The sequence below is a fragment of the Ischnura elegans genome, chromosome 9 (assembly GCF_921293095.1).
Source record: "Ischnura elegans chromosome 9, ioIscEleg1.1, whole genome shotgun sequence".
NCBI lineage: Eukaryota > Metazoa > Arthropoda > Insecta > Odonata > Coenagrionidae > Ischnura > Ischnura elegans.
Genome location: NC_060254.1, coordinates 556,368 through 577,891, shown reverse-complemented (window position 1 = coordinate 577,891; position 21,524 = coordinate 556,368). Strand labels below are relative to the sequence as shown.

Here is a 21,524-nt window from a genome sequence, read left to right as displayed (position 1 = left end):
TCTCTTAGCAACAAGACGATTGGGAGGCTTGGGGATAAGAGTGTCATTATCAACATGCACACAGAGGCCAAAGTAGTCAGACAGGCCAGTATTGATAGTTTATAATTTTAGCTTAGAGGCTGGGATGTTCGTGATAAAATAATCCAGGAGGGACTGGCAATTTGCAGTAACTCTAGTGGGTTCCGAATTTACAACCTGCAGCCCAAAGGAGGAGAGCAAATTCATGAGGTCACTCTTCATAGTGGAATCTTTTAGAAAATCAACATTTAAATCACCGAATATTATTATACCATTCAGTCTTCTGGCCATTAGAGACACAAGAACATCATTTCAAAATACAAAAAAAATGCTAAAATTGCCTCCAGGAGGCCGATAAATGGATAAAATTGCAAGAGTTTGGTTTCTCACTTTAAGTATAGCACCAGAGCACTCACAAATTGATTCCACTGAACAGTGCAAGTTCAGACAGATCATATTTATCTTTGGTTGACAATACAATGCAACACCACCACATTTGTGCTGTTGTCTACAGTAAGAGGAGATTAGGTTTGGACCTTCGATGGCAAATGAAGATATTTCATCCTGGCGTAACCAGTGTTCAGCTAGTGCCAAAACATTGATCCCTAGCTCACTCATCAGTAATTCTAGTTCAAGGTATTTATTCCTAATACGCTGAATGTTGACGAAGAAAAACTTCACGGTTCCATATATCTCCCTACATTCACTGTAGCCTTTGTGACGACACTTGTTTAGGTCAGAAACTCCTAGTCAGGAGATGACTGGTGTAGCAGTCAAGTCCTCAGAGGAGTCAATAGCAATCAAACTGTTCAGTTTGATTGCTATTGATGCCATTAAGGGGTAGAGATTCGATACTCGTGGCACTTAATTCTGATTTGGAGATAACCGGGGGCACATCAGGCTGTTGGCTCACTAGTGACTTTTTGGGGGGAAAGTACTTGCTTATAGAGACGTTGTCCGGCCATGTTTTACTCTTGAGGAGGACATTCAAAAGTTTCATGGGGGCGGTAACCACGAAAGAATTATATATTCGGCCGCAGTTTAGAGTGGAGCACTCGAAATCGCTGGAGGGAAACTTTCTTCTTAGGTAGTTCTCTATTTCCTCCGATGTGGTTGATTTGTTCACATCCCCGACGTATAGGTTTACGCGTTGGGGCACTCCGGAGAAGGAGCACTCATCACTGACCACTGTATTTGATCCAAAAATGGTGCCCTTTCTTCTGGATTTACGCTTATGTGTAATTTTCGTAAAGCCGTCGGCGTCGGTTTCGCTGTCAGCCCCCTCGGCGGTAGGAACATCCGGTCGGCTCACATTCACGGACACATTTTTCCTGCCACTGAACTTAGAAGTCGGGGTATCAGGCGATCCAATTATCCGAGGCGGATGACGAGGAGGTGCGTCAGGTTTGGCAACTGACCCGCCATTTATTCTTGACGAATTCACAGGCTGATTCTGCACCGTCACTTCACTAATTGATGTTGCGACTTGTTACATCGTGTCTTTCGACTTTCCCATCTCAGGAACAAGATTTGCCGAATTAGCATCCGCGAAACTGACTTTTTTGGGGATGGTCGGCTTCATATGGGTCGAAAACTCGAGCTTCAGAGCTTTAAACTCCGATTTCAGTTCATCAATGTCGGACGCCATATTGGCAAGCCGGTGCTTCCGATAACGGCAAGAAAAACACTTCCAGCTAATGAACATGTGGTCACTCAGTATGCGCAAACATATTTCGTTCAAGCCAGAACATTTATGGTGATAAATATTATCACAAACGTCACACGGAATGACTTTAGTAGTTATGACATCCTCCCCCCCTCCCCCCTCTGCACTCACCCCATCCAAAGTCTGCCTCCTCAGCATTTCATCTAAAGTTTCTTATCTTCGCAAGACATTCTTAGTCTACTTGTTCTTATTCATTGTTCCCTTCATCTTCTCTAATCTTATCCACACCCACATACTCCTAGGTACTATGCGATGAGTTCCTTGCGGCTAATTTGACTACCCTCCATGTTTTCAGAGCAGTTGGCAGGTTGGCAGGCATGACCATACGGTAGTTTTCTTCTTTAAAGAAAATGAAAGGCATTGATTGCGATTCGTTACCCACCATTACTGAGTTGGATTTTGCGCAGAAAGAATGCAGCTTATTCTTTTCGGTAGCTCAGAACATCAACTGTTATAATATCTCCAACATACTGTACTCATAATATACAAATTATTTGGTTTTAGAAATACCGGTTTAGACGAATGGCAACGGTCAAATTTATCCTCATTTGAAAAAAGGCCAGATTGGCGCCCATGCGATGCCATTCCACGTGACGTCAAAGGAACCTAGTTTCTATACGAGTAGATAGGAGTTTTACATCGTCTGAGTTTACAAATGCATGCATGAGGCAAAGAGTTCAGGGAAATATGTCTTAATAATCACCTATTAAAACTGGCTAAGGTCGGAAAGATTTCCTCGTTTGAAAAGATATTAATAATCCTTATTTAAGCCATGCGCTACCAGCTAGCATGGTACTCTGCTACCTGTTAGCATCCTGTGTTGTATAAGCGCTCAGAGCCTCACCCCAAGGTCACCTCTTGTCCAGCATTCACACTTAGCCGTCATGTTTTCGCACGCTTGAAAATTTTCACTTTTCATTTAATCGCAAAAAATAGATATCATCATTTAAAAATCTAAAAGTACATAATAGGGTAGTTTCCTTCATTAAAGAAAACGAAAGGCTTTGATTGTGATTCGTTACCCACCATTACTGTACTCACAACATACAAAATATTTGGTTTTAGACATCCCGGTTTAAATGAATGTTAATGGTTTGATAGGGTACTAATAATCCTTATTTAAGCCAAGCACTACCTGCTAGCATCCTGCACCGTATCGGTGCTCAAGGCTTCACACCAAGGTGGTCACACATTATGTCAGGGGGAACCAGAATGACGTCACATGAGCTTTTCCCAGCATTCATACTTAGCCATTGAATTTTGCACGTGCTTTTCTCTTTTAATTTAATCGTGAAAAATGGATATCGTCATTTAAAAGTTTAAAAGCATGAAATATATATTCTAGGAGTAATAATCTTTCAATTTAGGCAATGAAAAATAACAGGAAACCACCCTATTGAGTAACCATAAAATTTTCTATTGAATAATTCATAAGGTAATTGGCATGAAGTTTGCAACTGACACAAACCAATTTTCACTTGCATAAATCTTACGTGAAATGCAATGGCACCAATCTCCTCCTCACAGCATTTCCCTCCCCAACACCAGCTCCATCCATCACAACATTCACCTGATCCTCTACATGTGGCTCAGGGAGGTCCACTCGGTAATGAAGAGCCATGTTGTGGAGCACAGCGCATGCGTTAATTATTACCCCTAATGAAATTAACATCGAATATTATTTATTTTTTAAATTCTCAAATGTGAAGGCAGACAACAGAAATTTTGTACAACCTGCTCGCTCAGGTGAATAATGGAGAGTGGGGTCCCTCCTCAGGCATCTGAACCACCCCTTCCAGACACCAAAGCACCTCTCAACACACGCCCTGGCTCTGGTGAATCGAGCATTGTATCGGGCCTCTGGGGTTCCCTCATGAGGACCAATGAAAGGGGTCATGAACCATGGCTCAAGCGGATAGGCAGAATCACCTAATTTATAGAGAAAATAATACAGCACAGGGGTAAAAATGAAAATATTAGCACATTGAGACTACTATTTCCTGCTTACCAATAAGCCAACTACTCCTGTCACCTTGCTGGTGACACTCCTGCAAGTGCTGTCGCAGTCCGGAGGCACGCCAAATGTGAGCGTCATGCGCTCTGCCTCCATGCTGCGCATTAACAGCAATAATTTTTAGGTCATAGTCACACACCTTAAAAGACAGAAACATTTCATTATGATTATTTCAAAGCCAAGGAATACCAATGCCAACATGTAGTAATAATCCCTTATTCTGATAAATAGGTTTTTCCTATGTTACCATCATATGACATGATAGAAAATCAATCTGCATCACGAACATGAATAAATTTCATTACATTTCATACAAATTTTATTAATTCCTCATTACCATAAGCAAAACCATTTCAGCTATTGTTAATTTAAATTACTGTCAACTAATATATAGCTCAGAACTGTTATGCAAGGCCATCAACTGCCATTATATGTAAAAGATACTCACAACACTCACATTTTTACTGTGGAAGTGCTTGCGGTTGAAGTAAATGTGCTCTCTGTGGTTTTCAGGAGGCACAGTGGCGATATGGGTCCCATTTATGGCACCGATCACACCAGGGAATCGAACCTTCTCCATGAACCTTATGGGTGCAATAAATATCAATACAAAGCATTCATGTGTTCAAAATATGAAAAATTACCAAACCACTTAAAAACCAGGATACCTAGCCTTTATAGCAAACTTCTCCCTCTGCGTTTGCAGGTATCTCACCCATGCTGCCATTAGGTGCAGATTTATAACATCACTCACCACCCTGATGCATTTGCAAACCTCCGTTTGGCACATATAGGGTGCAAATAATTCTGCCCAACTCGTCGCTGGTAGCTCCCACCAGCAAAAAAATGCAGAGCACACAAAACCTATGAATTCAGGAAATATGTTCATACTATTAGCAGAGCTGGCCTCTCTCCATATACTTCTCTATACAGGTACGTAAACATAAAAGTATAGAGTAGAGGTCTAACAAAACAAAGCAATTCCAATAATAGTTACATATTTTTATATTTCTCCTAAGAAATCATGCCAACAAAGATAAGAATGTGAATGAGAGAAGTGATACTTATAAATACTAAAATAAAGGGAATGTTTAATTCATATTAGATATTAAGTCCTCAAATTGGATGGAAGCTTTAAATTGCTAGCACCTGTAGTACAAAAAAATTAACCAAAATTAATGAAAATACAGTAAAACCTCCGTACAACGAATTTGAGGGGACCGGGAAAATCATGACTTCGCTGTAGAGGGTTTCGTTGTATAGGGGTAACGAGCGGGTTGCGTCTTCGCAGGGGCACAAAGTGTTCCGTGTGCTTTACGATGCAAGTCGAGTAAATTTATCAATCTTGCTTCATTCGCCATTAAAACCTTCCCTAGGGTGATGATAAACAATTTTTATTTTTTACCTTTTGTATAATACCGTGGCTATCACCGCGTGATTTTCAATCTGCGTATTTCTTATTGAAATTACTATTTTCATCATCCATTCTGCTCAACGTCTCATCGCTTACTTTAACTATGGCCTGAAATTTAAGGAGCGCCAAAATTAATGTCAAAGGATCACGTCTTAAAGAGTGATCCATAATTTTCCTGAGTATCTAGTCGGCATTATTCTTTGAGTGCAATAATTGAAGTCGATATCAAATGGCAGTTTTGTGCAGCAAATTTGCCTGAAAGAGCAATATTGCCCAAAGACTTACGAAATAAAGTGCATTGTTGGCATCCTATTGAAATTCCGGTAAATATCTATGTTCGTGACCGGTATGTACTAATATCTATAAACGACGATGGAAGTAAGGTGGGGCGTGTTAGTTACCACGAGTAAAATCGTGGAAGTCGGCAATCGAAGTAACAATGGCAATCTCAGATGATAATGCATTCAGTATGACCGATACTCCTCTCAGGTATGACTTAATAGAAGCTGGACACGATCGGTATTCTGCTGGTACACCCATTCCTCGGTGCCAAAACGCAGTACTATCCTCGAGTAAGCCAGGTAATATTTGAATCCACGCTTTGTCGCCTTTCATCCAGTGTTAAGGAGAGACTAAAAATCTCCATACGGTTTCAACTTTAGCCCGAGAACCAAGTCCGAGACTTATACGCCCGAGTTACCCAAGGAGGGGGTGGTAGAGAGGTAGGGAAAAGGAGGGGGTCGTCGCGACAAAGGAGCCCGCCGACGCCCTCGGGAGAGGATAGAATTGGAAGGTAAGGAAGGAAATCCCGGAACCGTCATCAATAGGCTGCCCCGGGTTACGCTCAGCGAAACCAAGCTTACGCAATTACTTTACCCAATGATAGACAAAAAACAACAACAAAGTATTCCCCGAGTATAAGGACAGTTGGAATCGCTGGGAATTCATCCAGTTCACCTCTTCATAGTTAGATATTGTTAGTCAATTTTAAGCGAGGTTTGTGGTTTTTCAGTCCTTTACCGAAAGTATCTCTCGTATGTGCCATTTGCAGGCCAAAACTATTAAACTGGAATAATTAGTCAGTAAAGCACTATCTAACCAATTCAATACGACTTACGTTAGCAATCAGTAACGTTACGTTAGCAGAGAATAAAAACACGTGAAAGAACCTGATCCCACTCCTTTTCGCGTCTTTTATGACACTTGAAGGACTTCTGCCCAAACCAGGCGAAGATCGATAATCTGGAAACTCTAGTTGCACTGGTAATATTGTCGTGACCTCGAAAGAGCACGATACTATTTGGGGATTCGTAGCTAGAGGTAGAGAAGGATCTTAATTAACAGAGGCAGTCATTATAAAGGAATACACACCCATTTCTTAAGTAAAGTCCATTTAATAACATTCAGTAAGAATACATGTGAGACTTTGGCTAACTTACTCGTCAAAAGAGCTCATGGCGAAGCAGAGTTGGAGAATCGGACGGATAGTTCGAGGTGGATCGAACGATCGGCTTAACTGGCGATGTGGTGGAGAGAAGACGCTGGTTTGTCGGCTGACAAGGCGAGAATCAGAGTGGCAGAGGTTCCACGTCCTGAAGAGCGAATGATCCTTGGCGTCTCCGAGTTTACCTATTTATAATGGGTCCCCCCTCTGGAATATTCCACGGGTCGCTCGACACGTGCAAACAGAATAAATGCGTAGGTTTCCCACGACCTTTTGAAAGTCGACCGTATTCTATATAAATTTATTACCCAAGGGGGTATGGGTTAATCTGACGTCAGAAGCGAGTGTTAAGTGTTTTCCCGGATGTCTGCCGGAAACCAGTGGTCGCGTGGTTTACCATAAGCGGTGATTCCACAGGGTAGGCGCAAGAATTAACGAGCGTTGCGATATGTAAAATACGCAACGCGAATATCTTAGAACTGGTTTTTGGCCTCACGGGTCCTTTATCCGTGGGAGCCTGGCTAATAAAAAAGGGCGGGTCGAGGAAAGGAACATGGTCTAAAAAAAGGGAGGTGGTCCAAGTATGGCAATAACCAAATACGGCAAAATTAGGAGGGAAAGCTAAAATCCGGGAGAGAGGACACATGATGCGAAAAGCGTGTGGGCGGGAGATATGTGGAGGTCACTTAAGAATGCCTACGAGGCGAGGGGCCTAGCAACAGGGTGAAAAGTCGGTTCACGACATCACTTCCCCCCTTGGAAAAGCGTTTTTCGTCCCCGAAAAATGACCCTAGATAACACTATTGGACGAGCAAGTAAAAACCAGAAGCCAAAGCCACAGATACAAAAATACAAAACATCAGAAAATAATCAAAACACCAAATAACCTCAAAAATGACAACGAAATGCACGCCGTACAGAGAAGCGACATGCAACTTGAATTACACAAAATAAAATGGCAACATACGAAAACGAAAAAACCCAATACCAGCAATAAAACTAGGGCTGATGAAGTCAGCCGTACCTTAGCACAAAAATATCAACCAACACTCATGAAAAGTGGGCAAAACACACAAAAAAGACAGCAACGGGCGAAAAGGATCACCCAACACAGAAAAAAAAAACACTAAATACTTGTCCCATTACCAAAACACTAGCAAATACAAGCCTGCACAACTACAGGGTGCAGAGCAAAATCTAGGAAAAACGAAAATGTTCGAACCAACATAAACCAAAACGACAAACCATAATAGCAAATACGCAAAAATATACACAAAAAAATCAAAAAAATAATAAAAGGAATTCGATGCAGTAAATAAAAGAAGCATCGTAGCATTGGCAATGCCCTATGCGCCCAAAAGTCCAACAGCATAGGCAAGTGAACGAGTCCATTAAAATGCCAATGAAGATCAGCAAGAGGCCGAAGGCACAACATAGCTGATAAAAAACTCAAAACAGATTGTAATCAGAACACAGAACAAAGAAAATATACACCAATCGACTCCAAGAGTCCAAAAAAAATTAAGCTTGAAGAGCAGTCCCAAGACAAAAAAATAAAACACCAATAACCCAAAAACACAAAAAACACCAGCAACCAAAAAAGCACTAAACGGAAAAAGCTAGTCCCACTAGCACACGCAAAAAACACTAAACACAAAACAAGTTCTACGGCCGACGTCTCATGGGCAAGTAGACTGTCTCCAGTATTTCCTCATAAACAGGACCGGTTACGGCGGGGGTGGGTAACGGACGGCGGAAGCTAGCAGCTGCGGTTGGAATGGGCGGAGGGGGAATTAACGGAGGGCCAAGTCTCGTAGGTGACGTTGGGGGAGGGCGATCCGATGGCGATGTGTCGTTCGTACTCAGGTAAAAAGGTACAGGAGGACGATTACAGGTAACATAAGGTAAAAGGCTGAGGAACAAGGAGGGGAGGCAGAGGAAAAGGATTATGGCGATATTCAAATATAACATCCACGGCCGAAGCTCAAGCGAGGAATGGCTCTCAGGATCCCATGATGATTTGGTACATTCGTCCAGATCCGTGCAGGATAAGGAGTGCGCTTTTGAGAAAGGGGGAAGGGAAACGGATAGTAGTAACGACCATTCCGCAGGAATAAGGCGTCGGACGGATAAGGTAGGGTTGGCTGAGGGTAAACAGGGAAAAGTAGGAGCGACTACGCTGCCATTGTAAGACAGTTGGCAGTCGCAGGGAAGGGTAATGCGAAAGGAACCCTTTCTCCTAGCGCCCCAATCACTCCACCTGACTGCGTCGCAACGGATCACAGCATCGGCCGGAGGATGAGTAATTAGAAAGGTGGCCGGGCCAAGCGATATGACCCGGGTCTCCGATGATCGTTGACAATGTAGTGGGCAGACCTTGGCTGCTTCTTCTGCCGTACCCCCAAGGGCGACTAATTTCGCACACTTGGCCGGAACGGACTCGTCTTCTCGTACCGACTCGAGAGAGCACAACTCATCTCGATAAGGGTTACACTGCAGACTTCCCAACTTTACTCCTTCAGCGGTACGTACTAGAGCCAATTCCGCCGCAGGGGCCGTGATTTGACAAGTGAAATCGCCGTAGGCAAAGGGAATGGGGATAAAGGAGTGGAGTGAGACTGACGTGGTGTTAGCCTTTGTCAGAGGTATCACTAGGAATAGGTATAAGGACGAAGGGGATAGTAAACAATCAAGGAGTGGTAGAACGTAATATCTGGAGAAGTGTTGGATCGCCAGCTCCCAACCTCGGCTGTGGACAGAGCGCTGCAGTGATAATAACTCAGCGCGAAGTCTATCCACATTCACGACCGAGGGGCTCAGCCTACGCGTCTGACACATGGCTAGGACATCTCTTTGGGCTGCTATGGTGGAAGTGATGAGGGTCAGTAGGCCAAAATCAGGCCTATCTCCCGAGGCCGGTGCGTACGTAGGTATGCAAGGCGCTGAGAGATTTTTGACACCTCCCATTTCAGCCAAATCGTTCTCCAGCTCCCTCGCTTCCTCCGCGGAGATTATCATTCGTTTGGAATGTCTGCGCGTGGGAAGTGTGAAGGTATTGACCATCGCGCCCCCATCCGTGGCCAGGGGTGCCTCCGACAATGACTCGAACCAGTGCCTTCTGTCCCAATCGCGAAGAGCAGAGTCGACCGCGAGCCGTGGGAGACTGCATACTGGCCGATTATCAGCTGTTTTGCAGGCCCTTCCAACCATCTCTCTCAGTAGCTGAAGCTGATAGCCTGGGTTGAAGTCCCACCGAAACGCCAGGGCTAATGCCGTCTCGTAAATCGTTATATTTGGAAGGTTCCTGAGGTATGCGCCAGCGGTCAGGTCAACGTGGGGTGATTGGCTGCCAGCTCTTGGCGCGCCGTGAGTGGGCGTGGTCAGCAGGACCGCTACCACTAGGAGGCGCAGGCCCCTCCCATTTTCACAGGCTAGAATCCTCTGAGGCGTCATGGTCACAGAGGACGTGACAAGCGGCCTGTTAAGAATACAAGCAAATCCAAGGAGACTTTTAGTCTGAATTCAAACGCTTAAGAATTGAGTAAAAAAAAGATTCATAAAAGTATACAAAAGAAATATCACAGCATCTTAAAAATTGCCAGGCACCATGAAATGCCAGAAGCCAGTAGAGAGTCGACTGTGTTTTAAAAATGGCTGCCTCCCATCCGGAGACACGCCCACAGGAGATAATGACACACACTCTTTCAAAACACGCCATGAGCCATCCTCGCGTGAAGCAAGAGCGCTTGCCACGCGATAACAGGAAGTGGCGTGGTTAGCCGTTGGCGCAAAGAGAGTTCCGTTGAGGAAATAAACAAAATGCGCTTACAGTGAACAACAACAATAGGAAGTCAGTAAGAGTGATCAAGTCTATTCGCTTCCGTTAGTTATTTCACAAGTGGCATTAAAGGTTGCGTAATCAGAAAACCTTATGGGTTTTTTAACAAGTCGTTTAAAACTCTCAGCTGGACAATTAAAATATATCAAGTTAATTATGACGGATAAACGTTTGTTTCTAAAAGTACTTGAAATTACTGAATAGTGGAAGTATGTAAGTAATTAAATTCCTCCAATTAATTAACATGCTGCGCTTCACAGGCGACCAGGTCATGTAAAATTGCGTGAGGAAAAATCTAGCTGGATAACAATTCACGTTCTCATAAGTAATACATAACTTCTTTTCCACCGACCCACAGTCAGGTGGATACAAAAATATTTCAGTACCCCTAAGAAAAAAATCTTAGCTTAATATTTCTGCGATCAGTTCGTTGCATAACAGCAAACCGAACTTTCCTCATAAAAGTGCTTAAGAATTGCACCATTTTTAATCTTGTTGAGCCTCTTTCAGTGTAATCTAAAACCGGGGTAATTCCTCATTACCCAAACGAACAAAAAGCACCAACTTGTGCTAACTTGGCTTACTTAGCCACTGCGCCTATACGTTCTCTGACGTATTACCGGCAAATTACTTAATAAAAACTTGGCTTACCTAGCCATTACGCCCATACGTTCCCTGACGTATTACCGGCAAAAGTATTTCATAAAATACATTCAAGCCCATGTACTAACACTTGTACATTACTGGCAATTAACAACATGATGCATCATAAACTTATTAATTCAACACGGGCCTCTAGGCGTCCCCAGATACTGACCCTAGGAGAAGTCCTCATCTCCCAAAATAATTACGTAAGTGGTACCACTGAAAACTTTTACTTCTTAAAACAACAAAACACTCTAAAAGGAGGAGGGGTGTCTCTCATCCCTTGCTCTCCTCTGGCCCCAAGCGCATCTCACGCCGGCCAAAAATTATTACACTGATTGGCTTCAACATCCCACCCATAATACATCGAGGATTTCACTCCAATCGAAGCCTTTAAAAAATCAACCAAAATTATGCATTTTGGCGTCACCGCTCTTACGGCTGTTCACAGCTCGGGCGGTAATTGCTGAAAAATAAACACATGTTAATTACATCGAAATTACTCTCATACTCAAGCATTATTCTCACAGGCAAGCTAACAAAATCTACTCGCGAGTACGTTACATTGTGGCTCCCATTCATACCCGCAATGAGACAACGCCCTAAATGCGTAATCGCTGCTTCAAGGGAAGGAAGTGTGCTTTTTATCGTCAGGAAACAGAAACTCATCCTTCCGGACAAACATCCGTCGTAATCTCCGCCGGCAACTGGCATTACGAGTGGGTGGTGACTGCTTTTTATTTTATTAGCATTTTATTTTGTTATTTATTTTATTCAAATTTCCAAGTCCGCGAATTCATCCAAAGCGTAATGTTAATTCATGCCTTTCGTTAAAAAAGAGGTCTCGTTAAAAAAGAGGTCTATTACCTGAGGTTCTTTATCCTTAGGTGTGCGGTGTATGGCGCGGCTGAATATAATCTGTTGACCCTCCGGTGTCAGAACAAGATAGGGCATCCTTCTTTCGTGTTTCCATACAAAATAGGTAAGGATTCCGAGGAATAGAGAGAGGAGTAAGGACCAAGATAATGCTATTCCACTGACAGCATCGTCCGATTTCGAAGTATAGGCTGGACCGTAGGGGTCTGTGGCCATAAATTGAGGTTGGGTTAGATTTAAATGGGGTAATTCAATGGTCCAATTTGTATTCAGACAATCCTCTAATTTCTCGAAGGTAGGCAGAGTCTGAGGCGATTTCGGATCAATTAGAAGTGAATCAAGTGTTGTCCAGATAGCTGGCAAAATATGGGCGGTTTTGACTGTTTGAACTTCCGAATTACACGGATATCCTTCATTAATTACTATTGATTTATCAGGGAAATGGGCTGCACAATGACATGGCAGCGTCAGTTCTAAAGCGCCTGGTCCACTTAGTGATGAGTTAATGACTTTAGAATAGGAATTTTCACAAAGGATTTTAATTTCGGGGGGAGGGTGCGTAATTATATACAGCTCAAATCCTACTTCGCTAATTATTGTTGACTTCCCCGGCCGGCATTGAAAGGTGCACGACTGGGAGAGTTGTGTCGTCGTTCCGCCTTTAAACATTTGAATCGCGCAACTCGGCCCATGAGTCGTATCTGCGCTAAATCTAGGCAGAAAGCAAAGTCTATCCGAGTGGGCACGACAGTCATGCAATGCCGGGCCAGAAATTGTACGAAGACGTTTCCTGTCTACGGCCGCATAGACTGTTTCGTGGACAATGGAGCAGGTCTGATCCTTCCACGCGAATGGTGTCGCGCTGATTTCGAATAGACTCCACTTTGCGCCCATCCTAACAATAGGGGCATTCACGCGAATTACCATGTATTTCTCGTGGAGGAGACAATGCGATATCGGAAGCGTTGCTAGTTCAGCAGCGTTCGGCACCACCCATTCATAGCCTCGGCTTGCCAATTTTTCGTTACGTGCATCTAAATCTTTCTGTAGCGCTTCAATTGGGAAAATTGACGTGGGCAATAATTTATTTTGGCATCTATGGAGTGCTTCGTTTTCTCGCAAATGCATTGTTAACTTCCCTTGAGCATAAAAGTTCCGAGATAAAAATGTCTGTTAAGACCATTATCATCTCCTTCACCTCAATTGACATATTAGAGGCTCGAACAATTTGAGCCTTAAGGGCCGTCTGTAAATTCGTAACTCGTTTTCGTATCTCTGACACTGCGCTATCCACGATATTCGTATAGTTTTCCAACTGAACTCTCACGTCCACCACAAAATACCCGGCGCCTCCACCATTTGTCCTCTGATTATTTCTTTTTCTTTGTGCGAAACTCTGTAAGGCGCTTGATGAATTGGCATTGCATCCCCTGTGGGTATTGAGTGCTCCGCTAGATGAGTCCTTCCCATCTCACTTGGACTCCAAGCAAATACATCTCTATACTGAGCTAATAGAGCGTCTATTTGTTTTCTTTCCTTGCGATTCAAATCCGGATTAATGTCTAACGGCTCTGGAAAATTTTCAATGAAATCAACCTCTTCCACTTCGCCAAAATCTATATCTCCCCCTCCGGTATTTTCGTGTCTAAGCCTCCTCCCTAGGGTAGTCCCCTTGAATAGTTTTTGAGGAACGAATCGGTGGTTACAAACCATAGCTACTATATTGTCGCCGCTCTGGGGGACTTCGACACTCAACCCCCGTTGAGTGAGCATTGCTGTCGTCACTAAAATATCCCTAGGTGCGTTCGTCCTTCGTGGACCCTCATATTTAATTTGAGATCTAGGGGGAACAGTTAAGTCGTATCCGAGTCGCAATTTGTCCAACTCACCCTGCTCATCATCATCCTCATCCGAGGATGAGTCAGAAAAGTCGGGATTAAAGAAATTCGTCGCCAGAAAGATTTCTTCGTCTCCCCATTTTAGCCCAACTATGCCTGAGTGAAGATCTATCCTCGCTCGAGTACGGCGTAAGAAATCATTTCCCAACACCAAGGAGACGTAGGCATTTTTAATGACTATTGCTTCTAAATGGAACTCAGCTTTCCCCTTAAGCCTAATTTTTACGGCAGCCATTCCCAATACCTTCACTGGAGTTCCGTCTGCCCCTTTTATACCCAGCGAGGTTTTGCGAATTGGAGATCTTACTAGGTCGTCTCTTAGAACGCAAATCCCAGCTCCCGTATCAACCAAAACTGTCTGATCTAGGTGGTCCTCTACGTCTGCTTTGATGAGAAGGAGGTCTTTAACGTCCGGTCTATCCGCGAATGCTGCCTCTATTACATCCGCGCATTTGAGTTTCCCACGATCTTTTTTTCACGTGGGGCGGGCCGAGGCCCCTGATCTGGTTTATTCGGGCATACGGAAGCGTAATGCCCGGTTTTCCCGCAACTGTAGCAAACTATGCGCCCATCAGGCGTCCTCGGTTTTTGATCATAAGGTTGGCGCCTCGGCGGCGTCGCCTGATTTGGTCCGCCTTGACCTCTGTTCTGGGGGTTAAATCTCTCTTGATTGATCCTAGGACTCGGAGGGGGCCTTTCCTGATAATAACGAGGGGTTCCTTGCCTCATTGGTGGGCCTGAATAACGTCTACTCCTTTCCAATTCGCCGCGAAGACGAGAGATTTCTTTTTCTAATCGTCCTATCGAGGCGTTCGATTGCTCAACTGCTTTCTGAGGGGTAATTTTTTCTTTCACGGTTTCCGAGACCAAAATGGCTGCCTCATGCAGCTTAATAAATTCTAATAATTCTTCACAGGTCCTAGCCTTCATAGGCAACACGACCCTTACAATATCTGGCCTCAGCCCCTTGAGGATGTTACGGATTTTTTCCGATTCACGCATTTGGGGATCAACCTCTTTGCATAAGGCGGTCACGTCATAGAAATATGATTCGGAGGTTTCGAACGCTTGCTGAGTGCGCTCGTTCAATCTATGGGCCTTCATCTCATCCGACATCGTCCCCTTGAAGGCAGCCTTGAAGGCCGCCACCAGTTCTTCCCAGGTGCCACGAAGGGCACCTGATTCTACGTCATAGGCCGGAAGTGCTTGCAACCATCTTTGGGCAGTACTTTCTAGAAAACATGGGAAAAGTCTTAATCGTGCGTCGGTTGACCATGAGTTGGCAGTGCTAATCTTATTGAAGGTAGATAAAAATTGCAAGGGGCATTCGTTTGCATTCCCGCTAAACTTCGGTGGCGTCAGATGGACTCCACCTATACGAGGAAATGTCGAAGTATTATTTTCGCCTGAAGGGCCAGCCTCCTCGGTCGGCGCTGTCGTCCCACCATCAGCCATCGCCGCTGCGTTTATTTGCAACGTTCTTAAGTCCGTAACAAGGACCTTATCTTCCCTCAAATCACCCTCTGAGTCGCTCGTTTCGGAGTCCCCAGCCGGACGCCTAGTAGGATTTACGGGAATACGATACGCAGGAGGTTTTCCTGCCAAACGGTCACTTCTTTTTGGGGGCGGCGTTCTTGACGTCGACATGAATTTACCCTCAAAACTCAGAAGAGACTAAATACAGGTTGAACGGAGAGACTCTTACGCGAAGCACAGGTAGGAAGCGAAAATAAAAAACCCTATACTTAAGTACTACACACGCACTTAAATATTACACACGCAAACACAAAATCAAGAACATTTCCTGGAAAGCAAAACCCTGCCTAACACATAATCAAAACTCGACACAGATCACAAAAAAGAGCAAACATGCAACATAAAAAACACTTCCTGTAAGAGAGAAATTAATTCATACATCTTACAACATAGGGCGTTTCCCACACGCCTTGCTCAAAGAAAAAACATAACTAATATCTAATTTATGCACAAAGTGCGATGTGAATTCTTTTATAAGACTGCTTGTAATTTACCCGGTGCATATACACCATTTGTCGTGACCTCGAAAGAGCACGATACTATTTGGGGATTCGTAGCTAGAGGTAGAGAAGGATCTTAATTAACAGAGGCAGTCATTATAAAGGAATACACACCCATTTCTTAAGTAAAGTCCATTTAATAACATTCAGTAAGAATACATGTGAGACTTTGGCTAACTTACTCGTCAAAAGAGCTCATGGCGAAGCAGAGTTGGAGAATCGGACGGATAGTTCGAGGTGGATCGAACGATCGGCTTAACTGGCGATGTGGTGGAGAGAAGACGCTGGTTTGTCGGCTGACAAGGCGAGAATCAGAGTGGCAGAGGTTCCACGTCCAGAAGAGCGAATGATCCTTGGCGTCTCCGAGTTTACCTATTTATAATGGGTCCCCCCTCTGGAATATTCCACGGGTCGCTCGACACGTGCAAACAGAATAAATGCGTAGGTTTCCCACGACCTTTTGAAAGTCGACCGTATTCTATATAAATTTATTACCCAAGGGGGTATGGGTTAATCTGACGTCAGAAGCGAGTGTTAAGTGTTTTCCCGGATGTCTGCCGGAAACCAGTGGTCGCGTGGTTTACCATAAGCGGTGATTCCACAGGGTAGGCGCAAGAATTAACGAGCGTTGCGATATGTAAAATACGCAACGCGAATATCTTAGAACTGGTTTTTGGCCTCACGGGTCCTTTATCCGTGGGAGCCTGGCTAATAAAAAAGGGCGGGTCGAGGAAAGGAACATGGTCTAAAAAAAGGGAGGTGGTCCAAGTATGGCAATAACCAAATACGGCAAAATTAGGAGGGAAAGCTAAAATCCGGGAGAGAGGACACATGATGCGAAAAGCGTGTGGGCGGGAGATATGTGGAGGTCACTTAAGAATGCCTACGAGGCGAGGGGCCTAGCAACAGGGTGAAAAGTCGGTTCACGACAATATTTCATGCTAACAATTTGGAGTGGAGATGTTTTCAGTTGGACACAGCAAGAAGTCTAACCCCACGCACGCACTGAAATGAGGAGGAAAGGAGTGGATTTACAACTAACCACTCCCAAACATTTCATACCAAAATGTCTATTATTCAATAACATTTCCCCTCTGAAAGGAAGAAGAACTACGCACTTAGTCGACTCTTTCTCTACAATGCTGCTGTTATCTCCCCTCCCCTTCCACGTTTCTTCGGGGAGCCCTCCCTCGCCCATTCCTCTCCTCAGTGATTCCCCTTCCCCTAACCGAAATCTCATGCGTCTCCGACAGTGCGTGACCCTGTGGTCTGCCGCTCTTCAAGTAACCCAACTTATTTCACACACCCAGAAGGAGGACAAAATTCATGTATTAGTAATCTGCCTTTCGATTTATCTCTCCTTCACTTTCCTCCTCACAAATATAAATACAGCATCGTCTACTGTCCTCGCTGTATATACAGTCAGCTCTCTTGAGACTTACCTCAGCCGAAACATTCCATATTCTTTGCAAATGATTACATTTCAGGAAGTTTATACAAATTTCGAAAAAAAATGGGTTTAAATAATATTTTTAATAAATAAGAGACGGTATCTGTTTTTAAGTTTTTTAATCCAAAATTATTCTATTTAAAATAGTTTTGCAAAGTTGTCTGTCTCATCCTTTTTCTCATTTCTTTACTGGCTGCTTGCTCAACCTGCCGCAGAATTTTCAAATTTTCTATTCCATCTTCTGAAGTAATAAAAACTCGCTCAAAAACATCTACTGCGTCCACCACTTCCTTCCAACTGGGGCGCACTACGCAATTGCTGGACTTTTCTCTCTCTTCATCGCTCACATCCTGCGTCTCTGTGATTATTTCAGGATCCTCATTCTTGCCAAAAACAGCGAGATCATCATCAATGTTTGCAAAGTCTTCGAAAGATACCCCTTCAATGTTTAACAATTGTGCGACTTCGCCCCATTCCTCCCTCTCCTCCGGCTGTGGGTCGTCTTGGACGTCCATCTCTCCGGGAAAGCCTGCCCTCCTGAAGCAATTCGTGATTGCGCTCTTCTCTACTCCATCCCATGCAACACAGAGACGCTGAATGGCTTGCAGGATGTTCCACTTCAGTGACTTGATGTCATCCGTGTTTCCTATTCTAGGTAGAAGATATTCAACCAGCTGCCTTCTATAGGCCCTCATCACGAGGGATATAATCCCCTGATCGAGTGGTTGCACTTTGCTCGTGCAATTAGGGGGAAAATGTACGACTTTCACGTTTCTCAGCTTCATATCTGATGTTTTGTGAGCGGTGCAGCCGTCAAGGAAAAGAAGAATTTTTCTATTTTTACCCCCCATGACTGCGTCAAGTGATGCGAACCACTCTCTAAATGAAATTGCCGTCATCCACGCACTTTTGTTATTCCCATAACGGCATGGCATTTTTTAACATGCTTGAAGCACCTCGGACTCACAAACTTACCAATCACGAAAGGCTTCAACTTTTCTGACCCGTCACTGTTAGTGCAGAAAAGAACGGTCAATCTTTCTTTACTTCGTTTGCCCCCATGGCAAATTTCTCCCTTGGTAGCTAACATGGAGTCCGGAAGGAGATTATAGAAGAAGCCAAACTCATCGGCGTTAAAAATGTCTTTGGGATCATACCCAGCCACCAAGGAAGGCAAATGTTCCTTCCACTCCTCCACCACGGCCACGTCGACTGCTGCTTCCTCCCCACATACCCTGAGAGTCGTCAAATTCCACCGACGCTTAAATCTTGAGAGCCATCCATTAGAGGCGTGGAAATCATCTATCCCTAATTTTAGGGCTATTGTTTTCGCCCGGTCCTGTAGGATGGACCCAGATAACGGGATATTGGCACTTCTCACCTCCGTAAACCACTCAAATACTTTCCTGTCTAATTTGTCATTTTTGCATGACCGAGACCTCTTCCTTTCCGGACCAAATTTCTCAATACCATTTCCCATCTTGTACCTGTTGGCAATAATTGTGGAAAGTGTGGATGCCGGAATGTTAAATCTCTCCGCAATAGGGAAATTGCATACTTTTTATAAACAGTATGCTGATATACTACAGTAAACACTTAGTACCGCAATATACTTTTTTCCGCTTAAAATTCAGTTTATACACTAGAAAATGACTCCCAAAAGTCTCCCGAGTTTCGCGGGCTAAAAAATACCGCCCCCACTAATCTTAGGCCGTGACGTCATAGTTCAGTAGGAGTCCAGATCCAAGCCCAGTAACTGCAGGTTTGAAAGAGCCACGTTGCGTTTAAAGGAGAACATGGGTGAAATAAGGAAAAATTACAAGTGGTGCAATGTTCCTCTGTGCAATAACACCCCAGAAAAAATTTTCGTGTGCATTCCCACGGAGGAAATTAGAAGAAAAGCCTCGATGCATGCCGTCTGTCGGGATGAGCGTTACGGAAAAATAAGAGTATAATAAACGGAATGATAAACCCGTGTGCTATGTGAGCGAAGATAACTTTAATATAAATAATATTTCCATATTTCATCGACTGAATAACTTGAAACTGAGATTTTTCGATAATTCGGCCGCCGTAGAATAAAAACTCAACTTCTCAACAAAAATCGAGATAGGTGTTTCTCGATGGTTACGTTGGACTCAAATTATTTATGGCACTTGTTCAATTTCAGTTACGGAAGGACATAGAAAATTCCATGATGTTTAAAATCAAGGGAGGAAATATAAAAATATAGAGCAATGTTGACCCTCATGCATTCGAGTGCCAGCCAAGAAGACAGCGTTTTCTTCTACTGTCGGCGTCAAAATGATGTGCCGCTGTACTTTGCAAATTTATATCCTGCGGCTTCACTTCATGCTATAATAATGAACTATACGTCATTTTAAAGTAAATGTTATCCTAAATTCTGATTTATTTTCTTAAAAAAATTCAAAAATGTAGACACGGCCAGTGCAATAAATGACTCCGCGCACCGAAAAATTAGCCGTTTTGTCAACTTCGCGAACTTTGCAACTCAACCGAGGGAAAACTACTACGTCTACAGCATTCATCTTCCACATTAATTTACACTCATTAGTGCGGATTAATAAAATGGCTTTTGGGTATTTTTAGAACTTATATTTTCCCTATTGGAAAAATTCAATGGGAAAAAATTCAATTGAAATGTTCCATTGAAAAGTGACAAATTTCAATGGAACAGTTCAATTGAAAAATTTTCAATGGAACAGTTCAAATGAAAATTTTTACAATTGAAAAAAAATTCCATTGAAATTTGTCACTTTTCAATGAAACAGTTCAATTGAAAAAATTACAAATACAGTAATACATCCAATATGGTAAACTTATTATTAGGTAGAATATACTTAACATCTAAATTTCACGAATCCCGAATTCTGAATAAATAAAACATGTGAACAAAAATTAAAGTTGAAATATTTTTAGAAGCAGTGTCATGAAAACTTTAATTGGGCTTTTCCACATCTTACATCACTTCTCACAATCATGAATAGTTATCGAAAGCTGTATAGTTTTGCCATGATTATCAGAACAACAACTATACCATGAGAGCCACATCTTTTACCAGTTCAAACAACGTTGAATAGTTGTCGAAAAGAAGACGTTTTTCCGCGATTAGCGATAACAACTTCACCAACAAATATCTCACACGTCTTTATCTAAGAAAGGCTTCTTTAAAATACTGATAAATATACTTCTGGTTTGACATGAAGCTGTTGTATGTATGTCGTATAGATGTCGCCACATATGTGTCGGTGCTGCCACTTGTGGTAGAGTGTTGTTTGCTGTACAGAAACCGGCAGTCTTTCTGTGGTGACTACGTTGTCAAGACCATGTATTATAACGGACCAATAAATCTACAACATGGTGTCAGAAGTGTCGCGAAGTACCAGTTTCTTTAAGTCTGTGCTACGACTGTTATGTTTCAAGTAAAAGTAGGTCGAAATGCCTAAAACCGACGAATCCGACCGGCTTGAATCAAATACGGGTGTTCAACCGCGATCACAGACTACGATCGGCATGTCAGGCCACGTGCGTCCGATGGAGACAGAGGGCAATATCGCAGTGAATTGGAAACACTGGTTTCAAACTTTCGAAATATATCTAATTGCCAGTGGTCTCGTGTCAGAAAAGGAAGAACGACGGGTGGCATTATTACTCCACTACATTGGCCCCTACGGGTTGGAGGTTTTTAATTCCTTCAACGTGGACAGATCACAAGTTACTTTTGATGAATTGGTGAGAAAATTTAATAGCCATTTCCTGCCAAAAAAGAACCTGACTATGCAAAGATATAAATTTTTTTCAAGACTACAAGGTCAGGATGATATCGATGTATATTTGACTGACCTGCAAAATCGGAGTCATACGTGCGAGTTCGGTAATTTGCGAGAGTCGCTGGTAAAGGACATATTTATACTAAATATGAATCGGCGACATCATGTGGTTAGAGAGAAGCTACTGCAAGAGCCAGACCTCGATCTCTCTAAGACAGTTAATCTCGCCAAAGTCATTCTGTCGTCACAGCGAGATGCGGAAAAACTGAAAGTGGCTGATGTAAGCTTTGTTCAACGTTCGCGCCCCGGTGCACCATCACGTCGGACGACCACGCAGAGTTCAGCAACGGCACGGTCCACGAGAAATACGCAGA

At 43.3% G+C, this 21,524-nt stretch overlaps 2 protein-coding genes across 3 annotated transcripts in view; one reads left to right on the top strand and one right to left on the bottom strand.

Annotated features, from left to right (window-relative positions):
* The window catches only part of LOC124166097 (probable protein arginine N-methyltransferase 6.2), a 192,062-nt gene that overhangs the window by 120,898 nt on the left and 49,640 nt on the right, over positions 1 to 21,524 (top strand). The gene's annotated exons all lie outside the window — the stretch shown is intronic.
* Positions 3,137 to 5,150, bottom strand: LOC124166099 (putative nuclease HARBI1). The gene is made up of 3 exons (XM_046543734.1): positions 3,753 to 5,150; positions 3,479 to 3,673; positions 3,137 to 3,400 (listed from the first exon to the last, which is right to left on the bottom strand). Exons 1-3 carry the CDS (start codon positions 3,913 to 3,915, stop codon positions 3,234 to 3,236), a joined length of 525 nt encoding a protein of 174 aa, XP_046399690.1. The 5' UTR covers positions 3,916 to 5,150; the 3' UTR covers positions 3,137 to 3,233.